The 20,025-nt window shown below is 34.5% G+C and overlaps 1 protein-coding gene across 1 annotated transcript in view; it reads left to right on the top strand.

Annotated features, from left to right (window-relative positions):
• Positions 1 to 20,025, top strand: part of PTEN (phosphatase and tensin homolog) — a 104,322-nt gene that overhangs the window by 56,667 nt on the left and 27,630 nt on the right. Inside the window, exons 3-4 of the mRNA XM_011938741.1 lie at positions 9,629 to 9,672; positions 11,570 to 11,808. Of these exons, the coding sequence (XP_011794131.1) occupies positions 9,629 to 9,672; positions 11,570 to 11,808 (283 nt within the window). The remainder of the gene's footprint in view (positions 1 to 9,628; positions 9,673 to 11,569; positions 11,809 to 20,025) is intronic.

Raw genomic sequence — 20,025 nt, 5'->3', positions numbered from 1 at the left:
TGAGCCACCATGCCTGGCCTGCCACTGTTTCTTTCTTTTCCCTCCAGCTTTATAGCTATTTAAAGAGAGTAGATTTTCTTGAGTACTAGGAATCACTATTTTTGAGCAGAATTATTCAAAGCTGCTATTATTTTTTCTTTAACTTGAGGCAGTATAGGAGAAAGCAGTACTGTGCAGGTAAAAGTTACAAACAGGAACATTTTAAACAAGATAGTTACTTTCCATGTATTGGATATGTAACAGAAGTAATTCTAATAACCATCCTGAAGTTGGTCAGGAGGCCGTGGTTAAGAATTGAAATGTTTGGAGCTTGCTTGTGTTGATGGGATTAAGGCAGGGATGATTTATGTGTAAATTTATGTGTTAGTAACAGCAGTAACAGCTGTAGTTACACTAGGGTTCTGAGATCAAATGTTGATTAAACATGAATGCAGCAGGGGTGATATGGTTTGGCTCTGTGTCCCTACCCAAATCTCATGTGGAGTTGTGATCCTCAGTGTTGGAGGAGGGGCTTGGTAGGAGGTGATTGGATCATGGGGGTGGTTTGTAATGGTTTTAGCACTATCACCCTAGTGCTGTCTGGCGAAAGAGTTCTCCTGAGATCTGCTAGTTTATAAGTGTGTAGCACCTCCCCCCTTTGCTCTCTCTCTTCCTCCTGCTCCTGCCTGGGAGACATGCTTGCTTTCCCTTGGCCTTCCGCCATGATTGTAAGTTTCCTGAGGCCTCTGATTAAACCTTTCTTCTTCTAAATTACCCAGTCTCAGGTAGTTCTTTATAGCAATGTGCGAATGGACTAAGGGGAAATATATATGGTTACCAAATAGCGAATTAGCCATGGGAAAAAGTAGCAAATAAATAATTATTTTGCTTTTTCAGATGCTGATTTTTGTTTCATTTATTTTAGGATTGGTGGGAGCTGTCCAAAGTCCTTAGGCTGTTTTCCAAATGAGATACCAAAAGCTAGTTCTCCATTGGGTTTCTCAGGCTGCTGGAAGCATTCGTTATTATGATTGTCATTACTTCGAGTTCTGTTGCCACTATGCCCACAGTAGTAGGTGCTTGATAAATATTTGCTAAATGAATTTTTGGAAAATACAATCTGCCATGCCTTTCTTCGGCAGTCTACGATCTGTTGAGATCATCCAATAGATTTTTTTTCTCAGATATTGTACTTTTGAGGCCTCAAATTGCTGTCTTTTCTATTTTCTATGTCTGCAGAGACTTTCCATCTTTCACTCATTGTAATCATTTTTTTTTAACATCTTTGTACATATTTATAGTAACTGTTTTAAAGACATTGTCTGTTAGTTCAAACATCTGGTTCATCTTGGAGTCTTGATTTTATTGTCTGCTCTTTTTTCTTTGTAATAAGTCATGTTTTTCTGCTTTGCCTATCTAGTAAATTTTAATTGTATATTGAAATGTAGGGAGTCTGGATTGTTACTTCCTTTAAGGGTGCTGAGTTTCATTTTGTCAGGCATTTAAATTGACAGTTGATTTAGTATTGTCAGGTTTGGTTCTGTTTGTTAAGGCAGGCCTATTTCTGTTTGTTAAGGCAGGCCTATTTCAGATTTGGTTTTTACTTCGAGGTTGCCCTTTCCAATGTCTCAGCTAAGTATCTGGGGTGTTCCATGAGGTCTCTTCCACTCTGCATAGGCCAGAACTCCAACTTCTCCCAGTATTATATTTCGTTACCTCTGGTGTCGACAATCTCCATTATGCTTTCAGATCTTGCACATAGACAGCCCAGCCCCCAGCCAAGGACCTGAGATGAAATCCATACGAAATTCTTAGTCCCTCGCTGTCCAAACTCCAGCAGCCTTAACAGTCTTATCTCTTCCTGTTTACCTCAGTGAATTCTGTGTTCTACTTGAATTCCATTTCCTTCTGTATCAGGGAAGAGCCACCATGCTGAAAGCAAGGGGCACTATGTTTCTTTGTTTTTAAGGATGGTAACGTATCTGCAACAACTGTAGTGTGATATAAAATTATATAATTTATGTTGGTGACAGTTACAAATACTGCTTGCACTACTTTGTAACATAATTTTTCAGATTCAAGTTCATATACTGTTTTTCTCCACCTCACCACACACATATTTCAGACTTCCTCCTCATCCTTCTTCTTGCCAGTAATTGTATTATAACTCCTGCCAGTAGTTACATTATAATTTTGGTTATATCAATATTGAGCTTTCATGGGATTATAACTAGATAAATGCCATTCATAGTTAAGTGATATAATACATTGTGACTTTTTTCCTGCATATTTTGTTTTTCCTGGACTTAACAGTTGTCTCTCTCTTTTTTTAAAAAAATTAGTTTTAAATGTTCTTAGCTTTAATTCATAAACTTACCCCTAATTGTATAAATCTCTCAACATGTTTAAGCACATTTGGCATTACATCAATTTTATCTTTTCCAGGTGCCTTCTGATCTCCCCCAGTCTGGGCTAATTGTTCTTCCTGGCTTGCTGTATGGCTTTCTACTCAAGATGTCCCTTCACCATTACTCTAGGGATTTTCTTTTCCTCTCTTGTGGGTTAGATTCTTCAGTTCTTGGAAACTGTCATCTTCTTTCATGGTTTCCCACTCTTGTTTTGGCGGAGCACATCTTTAGTAACTTCCTGAAAAAGTGTATGGGAAGCAAAATTATTTGAGATTTTTGCTTATTTTGAAATGCCTTTATTATATAGTCACACTTGATTAATAGTCTGCTTGGTATAGAATTCTCGGCTGAGAAGAGTTTTCCCTCAAAATCAGAAGGTTTTGACCAATTTTTTTTTAGCTGCTAGTATTGCTGTTAAAAAGGATAATGTCATTTTGATTCTAGATTCTTTTATGAAACCTGTTTCTTTGGCAGCTTTTAGGGTCTTCTGTTTCTTTGGTATTCAGAAATTTCATAAGATATGTGTGCTTCTATTTCAGTCTTATTTTCATCTGTTTTGCCAGGTACTCGTGTACCCTTCCAGTTTGAAAACTCACATCCTTCAGATCTGAGTATTTTTCTCGAGTTATGTCTTCAGTTTCTTCTCAGTGTTCTCTGTTTCTGGAACTCCTAATATAATATTGAACATCCTGAACTCTTAGTTTTTGTTTAGTGTTCTGATTTTCATTTGTCTTTTTATTCTATATATTCTGTTAATTCCTCAGCTTTATGGTCTTCTAGCCCTTCTTTTGTCTATCTTATGGGGTTGAGGATTAAACAATTTATATGCCTGAGGTGCTGTCATATAGTAAGTGCTTATGTTAGCTGTAATTGTTGTTTACTTTTATAACTATCTTGAGGGAAAGGTCTTTGGTATTGATTCTTTGACTTCTTGGCTGTACATGACCTTGGGCGAGTGCTGTAATCTCTTTGAGACCTACCTCCCTCTTCTGTATAATGTTAATAAGCTCTATCTCTCAGATGTTTGTGAGGGTTGAATGGAATATATATATGGAAATGCTTAATACCTTTGTACAGAATAAATAGTACGTGGATTTTCAAATATCAAAAGTTTTTAGTTTGAAGGGAAAATGATGTCTGAATTTTCAGGGTTGTTTTTAAGAGTACTTGATTATGACTGTCTTGTAAACCTGTATGAGCTACGTATACTTGCACTAAATGCTAATACTTTTTAAAGAAGTTATGTCTTAGTATTCAATCTCATTATGTTAGGTTGAAGATAGAAGATTATGAAAATATTCTCTGAAAATCTCTGGCTTTACTTCAGATTGTATAAATCTGTGTAATGTAATAATTATTTAACAATGACGATTACTCATCTAAACCCATGGAGGGATATTTGTTGGATTATTTATTTTCACTTAAATGGTATTTGAGATTAGGAAAAAGAAAATCTGTCTTTTGGTTTTTCTCGATAGTATTAATGTAATTTCAAATGTTAGCTCATTTTTGTTAATGGTGGCTTTTTGTTTGTTTGTTTTATTTTAAGGTTTTTGGATTCAAAGCATAAAAACCATTACAAGATATACAATCTGTAAGTATGTTTTCTTATTTGTATGCTTGCAAATATCTTCTGAAACAACTATTAAGTGAAAGTTACTTGCTTGTTAGAGTGAGGTAGAGTTAAAGATATATTTTAACAGAATTGTATTCCTAAACCAATTAATTCAAGAAGTCCGAGAGCATTGTTAGATCATTTAGAAAGTGTAGTGATGAGGTAAAACAATGTTGGCACAGATTCATGTTACTTGATCTGCTTTAAATGACTTGGCATCTAGCCCATATTTGAGCCCATAACCGTGTGGTAATTTGAAGTGTAATTCACAGCAGAGCTTCTGTTAAAGCACTAATAGCATCTTCCATGGGGGTATACTTTAGAGTGAATATAATTTTGTTTATCCTGTGTCTCTAGAGCTATTGACTGAAAAAGCTGTTAGGGCATTCTCTAACTGTACATAACATAAGTTATTTAAGATTGCTGAATTAGTTGGCTTGTCTTGTCTAGGACAGAGTTTTAAGGACTGCCCACCTAATTGATAGAGCTAGTTGACCTTATCTTTAACTTTTTGTTTTTCTTTTGACTTTGGGAGTAGAGATGTGAAAAGGTAAAAAGGAAGGAAGGAAGAAAAAACTTAACTATTTTTGCCCTTGAAGACTGTCTTTCCTTCTCGAAATATTGACCATTTTCTGATTTTTAAAAATCGGCACATAAAACGTGTTATTTTTCTACCTGACTTTATCTTTCCCATGTGATATCTATAAATTATAGATAGGAAAAATTTTTAATGTAAAGTTACACATACTAATCCATAGTTACAATTTTTCTATAGAGTTTATCAAATGGAAGAATAAGATTCACTTCTGCCTTCAGTGGGCATTTAAACTTCTACTAAAAAGAAAGAAAGATTCTCTGTGCCTTCTTGTTTTGTGGGGTGTTCCTTTTTTATCTGTAATTTAGTGATCTTTCTAGTGTGATAAAACGCCAGAAGTACTTAGAGTGGAGTGGACATCGATATTGTTACTCTCAGTAAATTTTCACTGATTTTTCTCAGATTCATGAAGGAACAAATGTTTGTTAAGTCCTTATCACTTATTAGATATCACAAAACCTGTTGAGGGGTGCGTACAGAGGTGAATAAGATGTAGTTCCCGTTCTCAAGTAGCTTACATTCTAATGTAAAAGGTAGACAAAGCATTACAGAAGTAACTCTTGTATAGAAGGTTGCAATGAAGAGAATACTGGCAATAGTAATTGTACCTTATAGAGAAGGTTTCATAAAGGAAGGCATGTTTGAGCTAGGGTGAAAAGAACCAGTAAGAGTTGACTTTCAAGCCAAGGAGAGGAGAGGAAGTGACATTACAGGCCAAAGGAATGGCATAGTAAGAAGCTTGTTGGCATAAAAGTGTTTAGAATATGGCAGTGAATTCATTATCATCAGATTGTGGTGTCTGTGTGTTGAGTGTGGGAGAGAATCGCGGTGGCAATAGGCAACAAGATAAAAGAAAGTAAAAGGTGTTATGGAAACTTAGTGGGCCCAGCTTACAAATGATCTATGCATTTAGGGGTCTTTCTCTTTTCCTGATAAACCTCTCCTACAAAGAGCCTTGTTCCAGATACCACAGTGTTTCTTTGGAGGAAAAGAAAAACCACAAAGCTTTGTACTTTTTGCACAACTGGATTCAGAATCTAAGTAATAAAAAAGGACACGAACTTTCAAAAGCTGGAAGCCATTAAACTGAGTCGCTTCAGGGTTAGACTATCAGAATTGGGGATTTAGAGAGTCTCAGAATGGAGATTGAAGGACACCTAAGACAAATTCTGCCTTTTTGAAAATTTTATTCTAGTTTAATATATTCAAAAAAAGGGAAGGAAATTCTTTTCATTCCTGTGTGTAGTGACTTCCTGCTTCAAGAACTTAGGACTTCAGCTGTACTATCAGTATTGTAGGTCACTTACATTTTTATGGTTAAAGTTGGCATTGGAGAGAGCCTAGGAACCTGACTGCCTGTTTGTTTTTATATTCCCAAACATTGGATTCCCAAGTTAATGAAGTCTCTCTAGTAGTTGAGGGTAGCTTTTAATGCATATATTTTAATGCCCCTTCCCCACATGGAATCATAGGCCTTCAGAACTGGAGAGTACCTGAAAGAGATCATTTAGTCCAACCTTCTCATTTTACAGATGGGCAATCTGAGGCCTAGAGAAGTTAAGTGAGTTGAACAGGGTCACACAGGTACATATGGTAGCAGACCATCCACTGTTTATGCCAATATTCCCTTTATGTTTTGCTTTTTTGCTTGTTCATTTTAACCCCTCCAAATTTTACTGACTTCAGAAGTTCCTAGAACTACTAAGTTATAGCATGTTATGAGTTCTAATGTCACTTTCCAATCTTCATTATCTTTTTTTTTACCTCTGTTTATATTTCTGGTTCTGGGTAAGTGAGTCTGGCAAGCTGCAGGTGTTCTATTTTATTTCTTTTATTTTTAGGATAGTATTACATGTGATATATATGTCTTTGCAAACATACATAATTTGAAGATCTTAAAATATTTACACTAGGCATACCCACATTTAATAGTATGTTAAAACTTTTACAGCAATTATTATATACATGGTGAAGAAGAGTTCTTAATATGGACTTTCTGATTAATTGTATCTGTTTATATCTCTGTTTTCTTCAGGCATTCATAACATTAAGCGAATTCAGGTGTACTGTTCCTTAATTGAATTAATAAGTTTGTTTTGTACAAGTATATTTTATTTTTGTTCTTTGCTCTATAATCTGGTAGGAATGGGGAAGAGGAGATAGTGAATAAAGAGATCTATACTTCTTGCCTTTGAGGAATTTAAGTGTTCACTGTATACTCATTTTTAAAAGGTATTTACTGTATTTCAGTGCATATTTTATTTGACATGCTTTATCATTTTGTGGTAAACCTTTAGCTTTACTAATTTTTATCTATTGAGTTTTCTTTTGTAAGATGGTGATAGCTTCATTGAAGAGAGTAAAGAAGAGACCTGCCTACCTAGCTGATTCTATGGCAAGTCTCACTTCTGTGGAAGCTTTTCCTGTTAATCTTATTCCTTTCTTCAGTTTCTGCCTCTTATTTCATAAAAACTCATTCTTTAAATGTTTATTCATTTCTCTTGTCTCGTATAAGCCAATATGAGGTAATGGCATCTTTTGAGTTTTAGTTATAAGGAAATATAAATGGTTAAATTTAAATGGTTAAACCCCACTTGCCATTTGTGTATCTTTAATTTTAGTTTGTTGCGAGACTTATCACTACCAAACCACAAAGAATTTAAAAGAAACTGGGTAGGTGGTGGGTGGAAGGAGGGCATTTATCAGAGATTTTAATTTAAGAAGAAAGTCTTCATCCTTATCCTACCAACCCCCATTCCCTGAGCACATTTATCATGACCAGTCCCGTTATATTTGCTCCCATATTTGCTATGTTTACCTGTGAAGATTTTCATAACTTTTTTCTTGCTTTTTATTGTCACTGTTGGTTCTGTCATTTATGACAGATACTGCTCTTGTAGGAATGCTGGCTTTGACTAAAATTTGTTATTGCTTTTGTATGTAAAACTTTGTTTTTTTATTATAAGTAGAATTATGGAACAGTAGTAGAAAAAGTTTGACTTTTGTACTCAGAGATACTGAGTTTGAGTTCTGGCTCTTTCATTTGTATACTGTTATTTGGGGCAAGTTTTTTAATGCTCTTAAATCTTAGCTTTCTCCTATATAAAATGAAGATAATATTAGCAGTTATCACGTGGTTGTGAGGATGAAACAAAAAAAGTGGAAAGTCTTTGTAAGGTGTGTTCATCTAGTTGACACTTAGTAGTCATTACTTCCACTTTCCGTCCATATAGTTCTCTTAACAGTAATATTTGAGAGCCATTTTTATTAAGGCAATCTTAAGGAGTGTTTGTCAAACCACATGTTCTGGGATTCTGAGAAAGTAGGGGAAGTTTAGAGAACTGAAGCTGCACAAAACTAACGTTTATTTTCTGTTGTGCTGTCATGAGACCAGCTTCTTAGATTCTGTTTCCTAGTCCTACATCTCTGATTCCTTATAAAATACTCCATTATGAATTCTTCACTATTGACAATTTCTCCTCTTTTATCTGTAGCAAAGAAAGTGTAAAGTGTGACTGTCTTCTTTGTCAGTCCTCTTCTTCCTGTTTTTCATATCAGTGGGTATGAAATTATTAGCAAGGATGCATATGTGTGCATATGTCATTACTAAATGCATTTTCTTTCTAAAAAAATTCAATATACTAAATTATACTAAAAAGGAAAAGCTTGTTTTGAGTGGTAATATGAAAGTTGTTTTATTTTAGGTCTGACCAGTTAGAAACCAATGCATTTCAGTTTATTTATAATTAGTTAAACCTTCATGTGAATTTGATTTTGAATTTCCTTTAAAGTAGAGAAACTATATAGATGTTTTCAGGGTTTCTAAATGTACAATACAGGTTCACAATCACTTATTTGAAACTCTTGGGGCCAGGAGTGTTTCCATTTTCAGAAATTTTAGTTTTCAAAAGGTAACACAGATGCATATACTTTTACATAAACACGCCAGTGGGAGGTGGGTCAATACCTGAAATGAAATGTTTCACTCTTCACTCTAAGTGTATTGAAGATTACATACAGTCTTATTACTTCAGATCAGGATTTGCTGTAGTTGAGTTTACCGTAAAACTTAAGAGAAAGTGTTAGATATTTTGAGCTTTTGGGACATTGAAATTACAGGTTAAGGATCTATGGACCTTTATTTGTTTTAAAATGCTAAGATTTTATTTTAAATAACTTTTTAAAAAATTGTTTTGCATAGTAATTGGAGTTACCAGGCTACTGCTAGCCACACTGATACATAAGATCTCTGTCTGAGCCTTGTATTGTTTGTAAACATGGGCTGTTAATTATTAGAAAGCCAGTACATACTAACGAACATATCACTGCTATTAAGACAAATGTTAGCATACTCTAGTAATGACAAGTCAGCATTTTACTATTCTGTATTGCTTTTGCTTATTCTTTCATTACTCTCATACTGTAATTAAAACTTGCAACCTGAGAGACTGTTGTAAAAGGTGACTATTGGCTTTTCAACAGGGAGAAAGGTCTGTTTTAAAAAAATGGTAAGCATTGTGTCCAAGTAGATTAACATCATTCAGTTTTTCTTTACTATCCTTATGCTTTTATTATTTTTAACATATATCTTTTTGAAGAATAGTTTGAGAATTATGTATGCTTAACTATGAGATACAGATACTATTGAAACTAGTCAGTTGTTTATAGGTACTTGTAAAATAAAAAAAAAAATTACAATAGCATGCAAATTTTTCATAAAGGAAATTTGAAAGCATGGAAGCACCTGAATTTGCAGTACTCTATATTAGTGGCATCACAAGTTTTGTAAGCAAATTTATTAGCTCTAATTGCATACACTTAATCTTTTAAGCTTTGGTTTTATTATTATAATATGGGGGTGATAACAGTGTCTACTTAATAGAATTCTTGTTATTACATGAAATAATTCATATTAAACAGCATAATATGTGTCACATTATAAAGATTCAGGCAATGTTTGTTAATATTAGTACTTTTTTCCTTCCTGAATGCAAAAGATAACTTTATATCACTTTTAAACTTTTCTTTTAGTTGTGCTGAAAGACATTATGACACCGCCAAATTTAATTGCAGAGGTAGGTATGAATGTACTCTACTATGCTGTATAACTTAAACCCAATAGACTATATCTTAACTGTCATAATAATAAGTCATCTAGATTATTGAGTGAGATACATATTTATCTTAAGAAGTATCTTAAAAATTTTCAAAAAAATTTAATTTTGCTGTTTTTTTAGGAAAAAAGTATTGCATAAAGCTATTAATATTGTCAGGAAGACTGAAGTGCAGAGGAGACTAAGAATTAGGAAAATTCCTAGACTAAAAATAGTATAAGGAGAGGGTTTACCTACTGTTTGAAGCAGTAGGTCTAATAGTAAGCAACTATAGGGAGAAAGCAGAACTACTTAACTCTTCTGTGTTGAGGAATGACGTAAAAGGTAGGAAAGGGTATAACAAATGTGATGGATGAGAGGAGGGAATTGCTTTAAATGAATTCTGCTTCAGACATAAGTTAATTCTTGGAGCCCACAAAAACTTTCACTTTTATTTGTGAAATATAACTCAGTTCCATGACCTGACACTTTAAGCCATGAGAGAACTGAAGAGTTGAGAAGCTTGGCAGATGCTGCTGTGATAGTCAAAAAGAGAAAGTGGGTGCCATGAGCTACTATTGATGTATTTGCCATTGATCCCTCCTGAAAATCTAGAATGGACTTTCAGACAGATGGTTTGAAAATTCTAAATCACTCACGATTGAGATTTGGTATAGATTCACTAAGAACGTTTTGTTTTTGTTTTTGGTAGATTTAGGTTGTTGCTTACTAGGCAAAGCAGGCTTTAGTTGAGGTTTGTGTTGCTTTAAATAGACATTTAACAGGTTTTCCTGAAGGTTTTTGTGTACCATTGGGAAAATGGAGTTAGGCAGATGACTAAGTGAAAGCTGTCCTTCTGACTCCCTATAATGATAGTCATTGTCTACCAGAAGAGCTGTCCTGTCACACCAAAGGATAATTGATTGTATCCTGTACCATATTATGAGTGACTTGATTGGAGATATAAGACATACTTCTCACATATTTAGGTAACACAGGATAGTACGTTGAATAGCAGTCAGGGTTTTTAAGGATCTTAATAGAGTGGAACTAAGGTAGAAACTATTAAGAACAATTAATAGTGATATATCTATAGTCCTGTTCCTAAACAAGGTTTCTTAAAAACCTCAACTCTGACTATAGTGAACAGAGAAGTCTTGGACTCTTATAATTCATGTGAGAAGACCTGAAACTTTGATAACAATTATATACATTTTGTAAGTAATTTCTCTGGTGTATGCCTTCACATGTCTCTGTATGTGACCTATGCTACCAGTCCATTGAGCGTAAATTCCCAGAATGTATTCTCCTGCAGAAAATGGCGGAAAATAGTACTTGGATTCCCTAATGATTTACATGTGTATACAACACTAACATTTGCAAGACCACCTTTAAATAACACACTTAGCATTTTTATTTTATGAAATGTAATATGCAGTTCTTTCCATAGTTTATTAGTAATCTATTCTGTCTTTGGAATATGTTTTGTGATGATGAAATAAATACTATAAATAGTATTCCTTTTGCATTGAGAGTCCTGATGAAATGTCCATGTGACATTTCATTTTGGATTTAGCTGTACCTCTAATATGTGACCTATGCTGTCAGTCCGTATAGTGTAAATTCCTAGAATATATCCTCCTGAATAAAATGGGGGAAAATAATACTTGCCTTCCTTAATGATTATATGTAAGACTTATCAAGAGACTGTTTTCTATTTAAAAATTAGAAAGTTAAGCAATACATTATTTTTCTCTGGAATCTAGTGTTTCTTTTAAATACCTGTTAAGTTTGTATGCAACATTTCTAAAGTTAACCTACTTGTAATTAAAAATTCAGGAGTTTTTTTTCTTATTCTGAGGTTATCTTTTTACCACAGTTGCACAATATCCTTTTGAAGATCATAACCCACCACAGCTAGAACTGATCAAACCCTTTTGTGAAGATCTTGACCAATGGCTAAGTGAAGATGACAATCATGTTGCAGCAATTCACTGTAAAGCTGGAAAGGGACGAACTGGTGTAATGATTTGTGCATATTTATTACATCGGGGCAAATTTTTAAAGGCACAAGAGGCCCTAGATTTCTATGGGGAAGTAAGGACCAGAGACAAAAAGGTAAGTTATTTTTTGATGTTTTTCCTTTCCTCTTCCTAGATCTGAAAATTTATTGGAAAACAGATTTTGGGGTTTTTTTTTTTTTCCTTCAGTTTTATTGAGGTGTAATTGACAAGTAAAAATTATATATAAATACAATGTATAATATGATCTGTTGATGTATGTATGTATACATTGTGTAATGATCACTACAGTCAAGCTACTTAACATATTCATCACCTCACATAATTATTCTTCTCCCTCCAAGGTGAAAGCATTTAAGATCTACAAGCTTCAATTTTCAATTAAACAATGTTATTATTAACTATAGTCACTGTGCTGTCCAATAGATCTTCAGATCTTGTTTATCTTTTGTCCCTCCCTCCCCACCCTCAGTCCCTAGAAAACAGTTTTTAAAAATAGTTGCTAATCCTTATTTCTTCTAAATTTTTAAATCAGTTGCTGCCTCAATTTCTATATGAGAAATGACGGATTGATTTCATTTTTCTGTTCACGCTACCATTTTCGTATCATACTAGCACATGTTACCCATTAACTGTATTGCAGATTTGGTCTCATAAAATTCTTTTAAAATAACATTTTTAAAAAGCTATCAAAAATAAGCTTATATTTCTGAAGCTTGTTTGAGCATAGAATGCCTTTGGATAAAATACCATTACCTAGTAAAGTGTGAACTTTTATAATACATAAAAATTATTCTTTTATAAGAATATTCATAAATATAGTTAGATTAATAGAAGATTCTTGATTCTTTGATCAGAAAACTAAGGACTATATTGAAAAATCAGTGACAAATTTGATTCTTATAGTACATCTGAAAGCAAAAAGAAAACTGTTGGGAGAACTTTTACAGTGATTTAATTTTGCTGTTGATGTATTTCTTTGGGTGGTAAGTATGGCAAAACATGTTAAAATTTAATACAAAGAGATTTTGTTCATTTTTCCATCTCTAAGAGGGACAAAGCCTAAGCCCCTCCAGACAGATAGAAAAACTCATTTAGAGAGTTCTCCTTCATGTTAAGCTAATTTCTTCTTAATTCAGCTGTAAACAGAAATAGAAGGATCATATTAATCATTTAAAGCTGTGTAGTTGCATTGATTCCTTGTTCCTTTACCCCTCTCTCATGTCTTATTTCCTTACCCTTTGTGACTTTTTTTGCATTATGTATGAGGATGCCAAAGTACTATTTATTGTTGATAGTTTATAAAATTGAATCTTACATTAGTGCATAATTTTGGTGAATGTTGAAGATTGTGGTAGATTGCCTTACATTTCTGCATATTGTTTGCACCTTGGAATGATAGCACTGGCATGAATTATAGAGCTGAGGATCTAAAGATTTTTACTTTGATTTATCCCATTATCATCTGCAGGGAAACAATTGCTTTTACTGATTAAAAATATAGGCCAGGCGCAGCGGCTCACGCCTGTAATCCCAGCACTTTGGGAGGCCAAGGCGGGCGGATTGCAAGATCAAGAGATCAAGACCATCCTGGCCAATATGGTGAAACCTCGTCTCTACTAAAAACACAAAACTTAGCTGGGTGTGGTGGTGCGCACCTGTAGTCCCAGCTACTCAGGATGCTGTGGCAGGAGAATCGCTTGAACCCAGGAGGCAGAGGTTGCAGTTAGCCGAGACCATGCCACTGCACTCCATCCAGCCTGGTGACAGAGCGAGACTCCATCTCAAAAAAAAAAAAAACTTAAAATGCAGGAGCAAAAGCGATGGTAGAAGTTTAAAACCGAGTTGATTAGCAGCAGATAACTTGGTAGTGGAAAAAAAAGTCAGGTAAAACAATTTTTGTAATAAAATAGAAAAATTTTGTAATGTGGAGGCACAGAACACTAGATTTAAGCCAGGGGGTCTTAAGTTGTGTCACATACCTTTTAGAAGTCTGATGGAAGGTATAAATGTTCTCCCACCAAAAAATGTACGTAGTGTACATAAAATTTTGCACATAGTTTTTATTACATTGAAATATATTATTTTAAACAGAATGTAAAAGAACCTTCATGAAAACTATGTCACTTTTTTTCATGCAAAAACCAGTGGCCACTACCTGAGAGCAGTGAATAAATCTAAGTGGTACAGATTAACCAAAATTAAGCTTTAGTTCTGTTCAATATGAAATTTTAATGAAAATACTGCTATTTAACTTTTAAAATAACAAGTTGAAACTATGCTCTTTGACTTTGCAAATTTTGTATCCAATCTTTGATATCCAATCAGTGTTGACTTTGGTAAAAAGTGCTGAAAATGCTATTTTACAAAAGAAAAAAGAGTAAATGGAATCTAAAGATTCTATTACCTGATGAAAGTAGACTTGTCAAGAAATAAGAATTCTCCAAGGCTCTTCAGATAAATTCATGTTGCATCATTTTCTTTGCCTTCAAGTTACTGAGATCATTTTTGGCAAGATCTGTATCATTAATAGTGTGTTAGGAAGGAAAAGATTATGACTCCGTATTTTACTTTCAAGATTGAAGAGTTAAACTCTTTAAAAAGAGTGTATTTTACCCTGTAAACAACAGTATCAGGCTGTAGAATTTGTCTTCTGAAAGCAGTGAACTTACATATAGCAGAGAACTTCATAGAGCTCCCATTTCTTGACAAAACCTCTCAAGAAGCTCTTGATGGAAAGTCTTGGCTTTCATGAATCTGGCAACTTTCACAATAGTAGATTTTTCATGACAAATCCTCTTACACAGGCGATTATTCAAGGGTTGGCACTTGAAACAGTAGAATACTTTCACAACAAGAGATAAGATTTCTTTCAGGATTGATGACAGTCTTGCACCCTAGTGCATACTGATGAAGAAAGCAGTGGGTGACCATGACATGGAGAGCTGCTGTCTTTACCAGTGCCACAATATCAGATGTGTTCTCTGGCAGTAAGGTGTACTATCTGCCTACAGTATACTGAGGTTTCTTCAGGAGAAGTTTTTTGGTAAAGAAACTTCACCATTTTGAAAGTGTTAATGTTTTCTGAAGTTTCCAAAAAGGATTCCAAAATGGGAATGTTTCCTTGATTGTGTCACCTTGCTTGCATTTGATGAAAACTAGTAGCCGGCTATACTGAGAAATCATATCTGAAGAAAGGTGGTACTTCCAATCTTTTTGTGACCTTTATTATTATTTTTCTAATGTCAGGGTTTTTTTTGGAATGGATAAAAGTATTTGATAGAGGTATTGTAACAGTCTTATTCTTCTTCATGCTACAAGTATGTTTGACTCTTTCTAAATACTTGCCTTCACCATTCAACTGTGTGACATTTTTATTTGTTTAGCATTACAGTCAATAGCCTAGTAGACGATATAATCAGGAGTTTTAATTGGAACAGTTTTTGTAATGGTCTAGACTTTCCAACTTAACTGTGCTCTCACATGTGGTCTCTTTTTCTCCCTCTTTTCTCCCTCTTACACACTCCCAGCCACACACATATGCATACATACCCTGTCTGATGTAGCTGCTTCTTCAGAATATTTGGCTGTGCTCTGCTGATGGTGAGAACTTGCCATTTAAGAAGGACTTGGGACAGTCCATCTCATCATGTTCAGAGATAAAAGTAAAACCCAAGGATACTTAAACTTTATTGTATTTTATTTTCTGTTTCCAGTCCAAATTAAATCCAAGAGAAGGCTCCATAATGAAAAAGTAAGGACATATTTTAAATTTGCCAGCGGGAAGATATTCTAGTCATTACAGTCTTGTAATACTATCAATTCTTTTTCTCTTCAGAGGTGAGGAGAGACTATTTGATGAAATCATAAGTCCTGTAGGGTTTTGTGAAGTAGGGCCAGAATGAAAGCTAGCAAGAATAGTAGTTATGAAAATAAAATGCAAAGTTTATAGTATCATGTAGTAAAATGTAATAGTATCTACTTCATTAGTAGAACTGCTCTAGTCGCCGTATATTCTCCGTCCTTTGTATAGGTTGGAATATCCCCCAAGTGAAAGGAGATGATGGGCTATTAGTAAATAGAAAATGGAGATCTGTACATAGAGTGTTAAGGATGTAAGAATGTAAATATTAAAATTGTTATGTTTAGCTGTTATATAATATTAAGACTCAGAGTTAAGTAATTTTGCTGAAGTTGATCACTTTTTGTATCTTGGAATCAAAATAAATAACTGAAATCTACTATACTTGGCTCATGCTTAGTTAATGTACTTAGACCATATTTTGGATGAATTATTCACAGGATCTAAAGGAGTATCCTAATGTGTTCCTACCTTCTTTATCTCTGTGTTTATTTAAAAAGGCAAAAAGAAATGTAGGAGCAGATGCTGTTGACCATATTTTACTAAACAGTAGCATTTGTGTTTAAATTGAAACAGCATTAGAAAACTAGATATGGATTAAAGTCAATGGTGGTTTTTTTTTTCCCCTTTCCAGGAATGTTTCTTATAGATGATCAAACAGGCCCAGAAAGGGGAAGTGTTGTGATTAATATTATCCAGTTAATATTAGCATTCAGAGGAAAATTTGAGTCCTCTTATATACCGTTAAATTTCTTTCTATACTATCAAGTCCACAAATCCTGGAACTGCAAAAGAATTTTGAGACTGTTCAAAATAATTAATCTCTGTATAGGGTCAGGCTTTCCTGCAAGGTTATGAAATGCTGATAAAATTGGTCTATTTTGAAAGGCTCCTCAGCTTATACCCTTCCTTACAAATGCTAAAGCATTTAATGACCCCTGATTTAAAGAGAATTTGGACAGATTGAGGTTGTTGGTCTTGGAAATAAATACTGCAGGCTCCTGTAAAATACTTGAAATGTAATTGTTTTAAAACTTTCAAAGATACCACTTGTTTGCTTTTTGGTTAGAATACTAGTGAAATAATTTTTAATCTTTTATGAATAGCTAACTTCATCATAAGAAAACTTAGCTAAGCATGGTAAAGCTGTTATACAGCTGTGGAGTTCTTCCTGAGGAGTAACTGTCTTATAATAAATGTAATTGATTATCTAAAGTAGTTTTATTCTTGGAATATCTCATAATAGGCTTATTCTCTTCTTGTCAGTATTTCCTTGTAGATTGAGCCTGTGGATTTGCATTTTTGTAATTGTGAATCACCATTATAGGAGATACATATATTTTATCTACTTTTCAGTTTGTATGGGGTTAACTTTTATTAGAATCATAGTTAATGTCATTTTGCTTATATCCTTAATTTTAATTATAGACAAACATTAAGAAGCTGGAGAAAATTATGTTCTAGAGACATTTATATAGAAGAAGAATCTTTTTTCCCCCTTTTTTGAAGAGAGATGAGGCAGTCATCATATTTTGGTAAAGAATTTGTAGACTTTGTAGAGGTCTCTTCAAAATAATCTGGCTCAGAGTCTTGACATATCCTCAGCAAACATGGTGCAAATTAGATGGCAGAGTGGTGGGTACAAGTTGACCATAAAATAAAGCATTAGGTTAGTAATGTCCAAATAATACTTTGAGTTTTGAGTGTTGCAGAGAAGTCGGACAACTGATACTATAAAGAAAAATGTTCTGAGAGTGAGGTAACTGCTTGAGGGAAGGAAGGCTCCTTCTGTCTTATACACTAATTTACAAGAAGACAATTGTGTTACACTTCCTTAGGAGTCATTCATTTGTATATTTGATACCTTTGCTTTATGAACATGTGAAGATTATTCAAAAGCAAGTTGTTGGTGGTTTTTTCCTTCCAAGAAAGCATGCCGCAGGGCAACTTTTAGGGTTGGTTCTCGTCTAGCTCTGTGCCCCACACTATCTGCATCTGCACTTAAGTTTCAGTATTAGATAACTCACATGTTCAAACTATGAAGAAAGAGTTAAAACATCCTGAGAATGCTAGTAAATATGTATTTTTGACAGGACTCCCAAAATTTGAGTTTAAAGAGTTAAAACTCCTTTTACATGACAAAGTTACTTAGAATCACTACTGCTGTTTCCCTCTCCCTTGCCTTCTCCCTGTCCCATGCATACCACCAACTGTGTTCCAGAATGATGGCACATAAAGTAAACATTCCTTTTTTTTTTTCTTTTTTTGAGACAGTCTCACTCTGTCACCTAGGTTGGAGTGCAGTGACGAGATCTCAGCTCACTGCAACTTCCACCTCCCGAGTTCAAGTGATTCTCCTGCCTCAGCCTCCCGAGTAGCTGGGATTACAAGTGCGTGCCACCAAGCCCGGCTAATTTTTGTATTTTTAGTAGAAGTGGGGTTTCTCCCTGTTGGCCAGGCTGGTCTTGAACTCTTGACCTCAAGTGATCCGCCCACCTTGGCCTCCCAAAGTGCTGGGATTACAGGTATGAGCCACTGTGCCTGGCCTCTTATTTTTTCTTTGGTTAAACTTTTAGGAAAAAAGTTTGAGCCGCTTTTAATTTTCTTTCTGTTTTCAAATAAATTATTAGAGATAAAGTTTCTCTCTATTAGGAACTCTGTGTACATGAGTTCATTGAGCTTATTCTTAATAAAGACGAATCTTCCAGCAATAATAGTTGTTAACTTTAAGTGATCTCAAGAAAAGGAAAATTTTTAATTTCTCTGGGGAATGAATTTTCATGACCTAATCTTAAATCAGGTTATTTCTTCTAGCCTGTTTACTAAATTTCTACGTGTTGTAACCTAATGAAATTTTCTTCCTCTTTATTTAAAACAAACGATAATTACTGTCTTTTAAAAAATCTTCCAATGTAGCATTCTTATTTTTCTTAACACATTAATTTTCCTGGGCCAAACTGTGTTACTATGATCCACATTAATTAAGGCTGTTATATAATACAATAAAATTATAGAACTTTCATACCTTGAAGGATCTTAGCAATTATTTAATTCAAACCCATTCTAACATAAATGATAAAACAGATTTGCAGAGTTGGGTGGCTCATACCTGTAATCCCAGCACTTTGGGAGACTCAAGCGGGAGGATTGCTTGAGCCCAGGAGTTCAAGAGCAGCTTGGGCAACATAGTGAGAAGCTGTCTCTACAAAAAAAAAACTTAAAAAATAGCCGGGTGTGGTGTCACGTGCCTGTAGTTCTAGCTACTTGGGAGGCTGAGGTGGGAGGATTGCCAGAGCCTGTGAGGTTGAGGCTGCAGTGAACCATGATTATACCACAGCACTCTAGCCTGGGCAATAGATCGAGACCTTGTTTCACAAAACAAAACAAACAGATCTACAAAGATCAGCTTGTCATAAGTCATATAATCTTTTTGTGTAATAACTGAAAACTGCATCTTCTAGCCTCAAACCTGGTATTTTTTTCTACGAAATTATGTTCTACAGTCCAAATTATTTTTCTTTATTATTTTGAATCCTAAAGTAGAAATAGAAACTTAGAAAAATAAGAAGCAACTCCTTTATAATATATGAGGACTTTTTCGGTTTTAAATCGAAAAAACCCAACTCAAGGTAGCTTAAATAAAAGGACTTACATAACTGAAAAGCTCTGGCCTGGATCTAGGTGCTCAACAGATCTCAAGAGTATCTCTCTCATTCTCTCTTCCTCCCTTACCCTCCTCCTCCTTTCTCTCTTCTGCATATATGTTATTTTCAAACAGGCTCTCACAAGTAGTGGCGAGATATAGTTCCTAACGGCTTCAAGTTTGCATTCTACCTACTTTAGCAACTATGATGGGAAGAGAGCTACAATTTGAGCAAAAATTTATAGGATAAGTTCTGATTTCCCTGGATCAAGGCACATGCTTATTCCTGAACCAAATATTCTGACCAGGGAATGGAATTCTCTGGGACATGTATCTAAAGCTGAAGTATAGAGCCTGCCACACAGGGATAACAATAGTTTTCCAAAGAAAAATCAAGGAGGGGAAAGAATGTTGGAAAGAGAAAAAAATATCAGTTGTCTGCTTCACATTTATTCTCAATAATTAGTTTCATAAAAGTGAAATACTGTAACACCCTAAACTTCAGAGATTCTTCGTAGACAGGAAAAGTAAGAGCTCAAAGAAGTTGTGACTTCGTGCAAATCACATAGTTTCTATACATGCTATTAGTAAAACCCAGGACAGCTGAGTACAAGTTTTACCCTTATATTCACATTGAGGTCCAGATCCTGGTTTTGAATGAGATAATTATGTGCAGTAGGACTGTTTTCTGATCCTTAAAATAGAGACAATAATATCTATCTTGTAAAGTTGTGGTAGTGTTAAAGTATATAAAATGTTGGCCAAGTACCTTAATATACGAAAAGCTGCTATATGTTGTCGTTGTAATA

Source organism: Colobus angolensis, unplaced genomic scaffold (genome assembly GCF_000951035.1).
Source record: "Colobus angolensis palliatus isolate OR3802 unplaced genomic scaffold, Cang.pa_1.0 Scaffold177, whole genome shotgun sequence".
Lineage (NCBI taxonomy): Eukaryota > Metazoa > Chordata > Mammalia > Primates > Cercopithecidae > Colobus > Colobus angolensis.
This window is presented reverse-complemented; position numbering and strand designations above follow the sequence as displayed.